Source organism: Anneissia japonica, unplaced genomic scaffold (assembly GCF_011630105.1).
Source record: "Anneissia japonica isolate Jap-2015-1 unplaced genomic scaffold, ASM1163010v1 scaffold287923_len1623670_cov205, whole genome shotgun sequence".
NCBI lineage: Eukaryota > Metazoa > Echinodermata > Crinoidea > Comatulida > Comatulidae > Anneissia > Anneissia japonica.
In genome coordinates, this window is record NW_022721637.1 from 1257280 (window position 1) to 1266564 (window position 9285).

General features: G+C 34.4%; 1 protein-coding gene across 1 annotated transcript; it reads left to right on the forward strand.

The window, feature by feature from the left end:
* Positions 1-435: 435 nt before the first annotated feature.
* Positions 436-7644, forward strand: LOC117111628 (2-aminoethylphosphonate--pyruvate transaminase-like). Its single transcript, XM_033254576.1, has 7 exons — positions 436-680; positions 1587-1730; positions 2968-3068; positions 4022-4262; positions 5569-5733; positions 6771-6930; positions 7476-7644. The coding sequence occupies exons 1-7, from the start codon at positions 551-553 to the stop codon at positions 7642-7644; spliced, it is 1110 nt and encodes a 369-aa protein (XP_033110467.1). The 5' UTR covers positions 436-550.
* The last annotated feature ends 1641 nt before the right edge of the window (positions 7645-9285 follow it).

The following is a 9285-nucleotide window of genomic DNA, read 5'->3' on the forward strand; positions in this document are numbered from 1 at the left end:
GGGTAATTTCGACCCAGTCATTGGGGGTATATCAAAAATTGTGAGTGGTCACGCTGACTATAATACCTCATTGGCTTTATTTCATCAGCTTGAAAGGACCAAAGGACTGGCCGAAAATTTCTATACATTCTGAGTTTGTAAGTATCAAATGTGCTATTTTCTTTGTCACGCCCTTTTGTTTCCTTTCACCTCAACTCCAATCATGGTGGCCTGAGGTGGATGTGGATCCCTATGGTATTTTACTTCTCTCAAAATTGAATGCGCCTCGCATCAATAATAGTCAAGCTAAGTAGTGGCCGAGTCTCAGGTAGTGGTCCTGTATGTTGACGCGAATTAACCTGTTGACGCGAATTAGCATAAGCCGACGCGATTTAGCATAGTTAACGCGAATTAGCATAAGTTGATGATGTACGTATCTCTATCCGTATGTTCAAAGGTTCAAAGAGTATAGTTTGGTCAAAGTCAAACTAAAAACGCTACCGCCAAACCAGCTGAGCCACTGAGACTGAGAGCTCTTGCTTTACCAAAAAAAAAAAAAAAAAAAAAAAAAATGTTGCCATTATTTAGAGTTGGTTTCAGAAGAGGGATTCGAATGTCTGTATCCTCTTCGATTCGGCCAGGGCTAATTACTGCAAGTCGCTTATATAGTGATAGTGTGGCTTGGACAAAGAATAAAAAAGGTAGGTACTAGCCTCGCTAGGCTCGGCATACAAATTACAACATATATATATATAGCCTAGTCTTAGAGCCCACCCCAGGCCCTAGACCTGGTGAACTAGCCTACTGTAGGCCTAGGCTCAATATGCCTACAGAGGGTATGCCTGGCCTAGATTTTTCCATTACCAACCTTTCATTCTTAAAATTAAATATTTTACCTAGTTTAGTGGTTTTATTTTAGTGAGAATATACCTAAGATAATTTTCAAGAAAAACAATAAACCACACACAACTTCAACAAATCTTACAATCTAGTGTACAATCCATTGTTGTAATAATTACAGTAATTGAATTGATTGATATAGGCGTAATGCCATTTACCGAACCTTTAACAAATTGAAGTAGAAATACGGTACCGTATCTCTAGCCACAGCGTAAAGAGAAACTTGAACCTTTTAACTTGATATGAATAGATTATTTTTAGAACAGTACTTTTAAGATCATATCTGTTAGGCTAGGTGTGTATTTATTGTAATTCAAAGATTGTGAATTAGTAACCAGCAAGTTGTAATACTTAGTAGTAATATTATTTAATATTTGTTATTCCCTCTGCTGTTTAGGTTATGTATTCAAATGCTGTCTGTTCATGATTGTTGGCTAGATGGTGCAAAAAGAAAAAAAAATACCCCTTGATTGAGCTTAAAAGAAATTAATGGAAATTCCTGTTACATCACAATTTAATTCTACAGTAAAATGAAAAACAAAAGAGAGCATTTGATTTGGATGACTTATAATAATGCTTGCATTGCCATGTAAATAACGCTATTCTTGAAAATACTGGTTCTGCAGTTGCTTATCACAGTAAACTAAATGTATGGACATGGGTATTAAGATCATCAAAATAACAGCGATTCTGATTTTTTTTTTCAGATGAAGAAAAAAAGTTGTTTACTCCCGGCCCTCTTGGGGTCAGCAAGTCAACAAAAGAAGTGATGTTACGGGACGTGGGATCACGGGATGCAGAATTTATAGATACAGTTGCAGAAATTAGACGCAGTTTGTTACGAATTGCAGGTTGTTATCACCATTTATCATTACATTATAACTGCAGTATATTACTTTTATGTGTTTAGTCCTCAATTTGTTTTGAAAAAAAATTACTATAAATTCCTCAGGTATTGTAGGTATTCACAAATTATTATTGTACATTACAGTACGTAAAAGCTGAACATTCTGCAAAAAACGATAAAATTGGTGATTATGAAATATAAATGGAATAAAAGGTGTAGCCGTGGTAGTCTGCTGTAGAACAGTATGAGAAATGACAAAATCACAGCACTTTAAAGACTGACTTTAAAATTTATTAGTGCTAGCTTTCATCCACACAGTGGACTTCATCAGGAGACTGTACAAACAGGATAAGTAACATAAATAATACAGAAATAAAGAGGGGAAGGTAGGCCTGCTGTACATTGACAACAAATGTGGTCAATATACCATTAGTCTGCCTGCACCAATAAACAACCTGTGATAAACAATTTATTCTTAGTGAATGTTTTTTTAAAGTGATCTTTTTTTCACAATAGAATAATTTGTTTAGTGTTTTTCAAATCTGCAGACCAGATGCTTTATTTACCCCATTATTATTATTATTATTATTATTATTATTATTATTATTATTATTATTATTATTTGTTGTTGTAGTACCTTCACTTTCTATCTCTGATGTATCATAATAATGATGTTACCACTGTGTGGATGAAAGCTAGAGTTAATAAATTTTATAGTTAGTTTGAAGTGCTGATAAATTGTCATTTCTTATATTAAAAATAGAAAAACATGAAATAACTAATGTTAAGAAAAGTCTATTACCATGCAAAGCACTTAATTGGATTCTTGATATTTATTGATACAGAATTTTAGGTAGCATGTTGATATGAAATTTTAGGTATATTAGCACCTTTTTTCTGTGCTGATTTAATATGATTAATATGCATATACTATACTGTAGTATTTTGGTACTACTTTTTACCTTACTACAGTATATCAAGTACTTAGATTATCCTTATCAGTATGATAATTTGAGTACTGTATACCCAATCTATGAAGATCAAGTATGATCGTATTGTGTCAAAATCAATGATATACTGCTGTTTATTAATAGAATGCTTGCCTTAAACAATAATAATTTAGACAATCACCGTTCAGCGGCGAGTGACTGGTTTGGCTTGTCTTTGGAATGGAAGACATGGAATGGTGGGGTGGCGTAGTGTTTCCTTCATTTTAAAATCTTGTTTTTATTTGCTGGTAGGTGTTGGTGAGGAAGACTATACCTGTATCCTATTGCCAGGGAGTGGAACATATGCAGTGGAATCAGTCATTAGTTCTACAACACCTAAAACAAATGAAAAGGTATAAATTAAACTAATTGAAAACATCATTACTTATTTTGTTATATTACATAGTTCACATACAATAATTTGTCGTCATTATTTCACTCTTTTGAAACTGATAAAATGATTTGTTTCCACAGTACTCTTTCCTACAGATGACTACTTCTTGATGGAAATTACATAAACTAGATAAGAATGTGCATTAACATTTTATACTGAAGTAATGATGATAAAATTACACTTATGTAGCATGTAGTGCAACAATTCTCTATGCAAATATAAATATAGGATTCCCTCTAATTAAAGACCACTTTTCTGTGGTCCCATATTAACAAATGTTTTTTATCTTTATAATTCTAATGAGAGACCAAAGCTGCTAAAGACCATGGAAACTTCAGTCCTAAAGGTGGTCTTTAAATGGAGCAAAAGCTGTATTTTTAGAAATGTAGTTAAAGAAAATCACCACAAACTGGCATAATAATTTCTGGCCATTTTATTCAAATATTACAGTATATGATATTGACATGGAATTGTTTCTTAAATCATGAATTAAAGTTTAGAATCTAAAAGCGAAATTATTGGAGCTGTAGTTTGGTGGTGGCATTAGCCTCTGGCCCCAGGGTCCTTTGTTTAAATTCTGTAAATGCCAGATTTTTCCTCACAACTAAAAAGGACTCCATATTTTTTTAAATATTTTAATTATGTTTTGAATAATTTATGTATACTTTACACACAAAAAAACATACTTCTTTATGATATATACAGGTTACCATATCAATTCTGTATAATATTTTTGTTTGGTGTAGATTTTTAAAAGTACCTGTACAACTTATAGCGATACCTCCAAAACAAATTCTCCATCACAACATCAGGAATTAATATCTATAGAATAATTAATTAGAACTAAAAATTGTTCCAATCAATTAATATGGCTTTTGTTGTTGGTGCTTGATGATTAACTTGTTTCAAAAGGTTTTAATCTTGGCGAATGGCTCGTATGGTAAGCGAATGGGTCTGATCACAGCGGCCCATGGACTAACGTGTCATGTGGCCCATTTACCGGAGGAACACCGGATCAGACTTGGGACAGTAGAAGAGATCTTGAGGAGCTCGTCTGATTGGACGAATGTAGCAGTTGTCCACTGTGAGACTAGTTCAGGTGCTCTAAACCAGGTGAACGAGATTGGACACCTGGTGAAGAAGTACGCTCCAAGTTAGTAGCCACTTAAAGAGTATTGTAAGCTATTGGTTGTCAACCTTGGCTTGTTCACATTAGGATAATACTGTTCAATGATAATGATATGCTGTTTTCATTATGATTAATGCTCTATGGTCCTAATACTCCACAAATTTCCTCTATTGCATGCTCCTGCTGGAAATTCCAAAAAGGATATATACTATAGATCATCAAAACTGCTGATTAATTATGAGTAATTGTAGTGATTGTGTCTCGCTGTACCCTGAACAATTCCTCTTCCTCCTTTCGCCCCTCCCATCTCTCTCTGTCCCAGAGAAAACAATACATTTGTTGTACACTAATGATAAATTTGAACCAAAATTGTAATTCCGATGGCGTTTTGCGTCAGGAGAAATTATACAAAATGGTGTTTGCCCTACCTGTTATAAGTACTGAATGAATATACTGAGCATTCAGTACTTATAACGCGTCAGGTAGGGCAAACATCATTTCGTGAGTGAAGGTAAGTTATTGAAAAGATTCTGTAGAGACTGATATTCGTGTTTGTAGAGTAAAAGCAGGCACAATGTGGGTCGGTTGACAAAAACCTTCTACGCTCTGCATGAGTGATTGACACAGTGCCATCTGATCATTGCAAGTGACTCAGATTTATAATCATAGGGGACACATTGTTAGGCGAAACATTTCAGAGAATGATTTGCCTCCAATTTAACTTCTTTTCGAGTTTGTGCGGGAAAATATATAATCCAGCTTAAAAGAATACGGTAACATCATTATTATTGTTTTATGCACTTATCTAAAATGTACTCCCCTTGAAACATGATAATAATCTCCAATTTTATTCTGCACTGTAAATATTGTCTGCACATGTTTGATATGACAACATGTGTTGTTGCCTTTGCATCCTGGACGAGTATACCCAGCTGGGACCTGTTTCAGTATCAAGTAATTAGTGGCACTTACTGCCAGTTTTCATGTTTGCTTGTTCTTCCTTTTATAAAAACACTACTTAATACTAAATAGTAATTCCTTTATAGACTATGTGTAATTTTTTTTTATTTGTAGGTGAGTGAATGCGGGGATTTTTGACTACTTGAGTGTCACTCTTAATTTTATTTAGAAGGATAATCATGTGAATGAGGAGACACCCCACACACCCTGTTCATATGTAACTGATTGTATTCACACTTAATTAAAGAGAAAATATAATTTTTATACCTACGGAAAATGTTTTATCATGTTTTTTTGAGAATGTTTATATATAATGCTGTAGATTAGTATCATATCTATAAAAGTATAAATTATCAATTTTTGTTGACAGATTCAAGTTACTTCGTTGATGCTATGAGTAGTTTTGGTGCAATTCCCTTGGATATTGCTGCCTCAAATATTGACTTTCTTGTCAGCTCTGCGAATAAGTGTTTGGAAGGAGTGCCAGGATTCTCCTACATTATTGCAAACAAGCATTCTCTGTTGAAATGTGAAGGTAATACTAATAATATAGCCCTCTCCAGACTATCAAACATTATTTGACAAAAACATGTGACATGCCTAAATGTAATGATGACATCACATCATGATGACCATATATAGGCACATCATTACTATATATGGGTTTACAATTAATGGATTTATAAGGCGCATAATGCAGTTGAATAATCTGAACAGAGCTTTATAATGGTTTAGAGAGGATTCACTCTGGTGGTGGGCTCTATTTTCGATTTGCACGATGCGCTAGAATGGAATCACTCATGCGTGACCGTCCTACCGGGCATCCTACGTTCTCTGCATACTTAGATTTGGCTAAATTGTGTCATAGAATCCACGCGTTGCGGAGAACTTAACGTTATCACATGCGCAAATGACTTTTAGTGACATCATTACGTTCTACCGTCGTAGTGCAATCAAAAGCTGCCTACTCTCTCTTAGCATGCCGCTAAGGCGCTATAAAAATATTATCAGTTTATCACCCTATCTGGGCAGGAAAAGTGATGAGGGAGGGAGGTTTTTTTTATTTATTTTTTTATTTTGCTAAAGCCAAATATCACCCTTGGGTCGTTTGCTGGCGCATTGATATTCAAAGTAAAACATGATTTAGATAAATCAAACAATATCTACTAACTATTTAATAAAATAAATGAAAAAAAAATTAATAAATAAAATAATTTAAAAAAAAAAATTTAAAAAAAAAATTTTTTCTTTCCAAAAAAAAAATTTTCAACATTTTTTTTTTCAGTACCATAAAATACATGCACGCGAGGGTGATAAACTAATAATTTCTTTTATTGGGCCTAATAACCTGTCTTTTTTGTACTTCATTATTATGTCTTTATTATGTATTCTGCATATGCCAAATTTATAACAAATATTAACAACCAGAACAGCAACAGATGGCAGCAGCAGAACAATATATCTGAAATGATGACCAAAGCTTAGCACACACACACACAGTGGCTACTGCCAGTTTAGCCACCTGAGCAATGCTGTTCTGTAATACCAGTAACATTTGTTACTCTTTTCTAGGCTGGGCTCGAGGTTTAAGTTTTGATTTGTTGTCGCAAGTGAAAGAGCTGGATAAGTCGGGACAGTTTCGCTTCACACCACCCACTCATTCTATCATGGCTTTCAAGCAGGCTCTCAAAGAACTAGAAGAGGAGGGAGGTGTAGAATGTAGGGCCCAGAGGTTGGTAATACTTATAGTGGTTTATTTTATGTTAAAATATTTTCTCCCTCCCCAAATTCTAAATGCTATTTCTTTAAGAACATTAAAAAAGAAAAAGAAAAACTATGTATAATGTCAAACTATTATAATTCAATTCGGTCATAATTCAATATGTTCTGTGTTAACATGAACTTCAGGTGTTTTTTTATTTATTTACTTATCTATTTATTCATTCATTTATTTATTTGGTTTTTTTGTTTGTTTATTTATTTCCCTTTTTGTTTACTTACTTGTTTTGTCATTTATTTTTTTATTTTTTATTTTTGTTTATGTTTGTATTGACATATTATTTCTATCTTCTCAGGATCATGCTTTCTTCCATAGATTATTTTTATTATAGTTATTATTTTAAATCATATTTTATTGTATATGTGCAGTATGTGTTTGTTTTATGGAAGTAAATAAATGTCTTTGAAATTAAGTTAAGTGTCTGTGCAAAGGGTAATGATGATGATTGTGTAATTTCTGTCAAGTCTGTGTTACTGTTATTGTGTTTTTTTTTTTAGATATGCCAAGAATAACCAGATTATTTCTGAAGGAATGCACATGAAGGGCTTTGATGAGCTACTGAGCTCACAGGACAAAAGCAACATCATCTCATCCTTCCATTACCCACAACATCCAAATTTCAACTTCCAAGAATTTTACCATCGACTAAATGAAAAAGGTGAATAGACGTGGTCAAATCTAGGACTTTAGGGTGGGATGATAGGGGCTTTGCTAATTTATGAAACTATAATAAACATGAAAAGTTCTTGTAAGTAAACCAATAATATATTTACAACCAGTAGACATATAATACATGCCATAATAATTATACAAAGGCATGCGGAAAAACTTCCTCGAATCGAAACATTAATGAAAGCTGAATGTTGTTTTATAGGCAAATATATACAGTGTTTCTTATACAGTAGTTAGAAATGGACAAGATTAAAACTTAATAAACATTGAAATGAAATTATTAAGCAGTTGAATCGTGGCCGGATATAATACTTAATTACAGTGTAAAATTTGGTCTATTTTAGGTGTGCAATGGTCAGCTGATAGGTCCAGATGTATGCATACCATTATCAATTCAAAAGTGGTATAAACAATTAGTTAAAAGTCGCGTTTTGTGTTAGTAGTGTGCTAGTATAAGTAGTTAAAACTCAACCACAGTGTAAATATTTTAGTAAATATAGTGCAAGTTTTGTTTTTAAATGCGAGCTAAATAAAAATATGACAATGATGTGATACAACCAGTGGCGTATTTAGGAGTCTTGAAATGGGGAGGGGATTGATGCCCGCAAAATAAGGTGATAGGTGATTTTTATCTACTTGCGTGATTTTTTTGCTTTGAACTGTTTCAGTGGGATGGGGGGGGGGCACGCGGCGGGGGACATGAGTCTTTTTAGGGGTGCACCTCTCCGCGCACCCCTATAGATACGCCACTGGATACATCCGCATTGACAGTACAGTAATATGCTTGACCAAAGAGAAGTTCATTGCTATTGTAATTATTGTAAATTCTTTAATTAATGAAATTTAAAAAGAGGGTTGTGTTTCTTTAAAGTTCAGTGCAAGATGGTTAGCTTTTTATTCATGATATGTTATGTAGAAGATACAATATGAATAAATATCTATGGATTAGTTTGGAAAATACTTTCACTACTACTACTGTTGCCGCTAACGATAATATTAGTACAATCAAGTTATGGGCATAACTTTATTGTTCAATAAAAAGAGACATCATGCAGTGAACTGACAAATATCCATATGTTATAATAATTGTTATATTATGTTATAATAATGGCAAGGGGGCTTAAGCCCCCACCGGACAGGTCAAGCCCCCCCCCCGCTCCGGACAGAGTTGGTCGGGCAGTCAGACCATAAAACATAAAAATAGGCCCGCACCAAGCTAACACATTCTGTTACAGTGTGAGAGTGCCATTTTCGGCCATCCAGAGGTTGATATCTCATTTGAGAAGAGGAACCCCTCTCTACCCCTTCCTCCAGCTCGAGCCTACGAGCTTAAGTCCCCTGTCGGACAACTTAGCCTTCCCCCCCCCCCCAGAAAATATATCCTAGAACCGCCACTGGGTCTACATATATACTTTTTATCTGTAATAATTTCATAATAATACAGTATAATGAACAGTGGCGGATTTAGTGGGGGGGGGCCGGCCCCGGCCCCCACCCCCCTTTTGGGAGGTAAAAAAAGAAAAAAAAAAACGGAAGGAAAAGAAAAAAATGATAGCCCAAGAACGCCTCAAATGTTATTTTCGGGCGTCTAGAACACCAAAATTTCGCGGGGGCATGCCCCCGGACCCCCTAGGG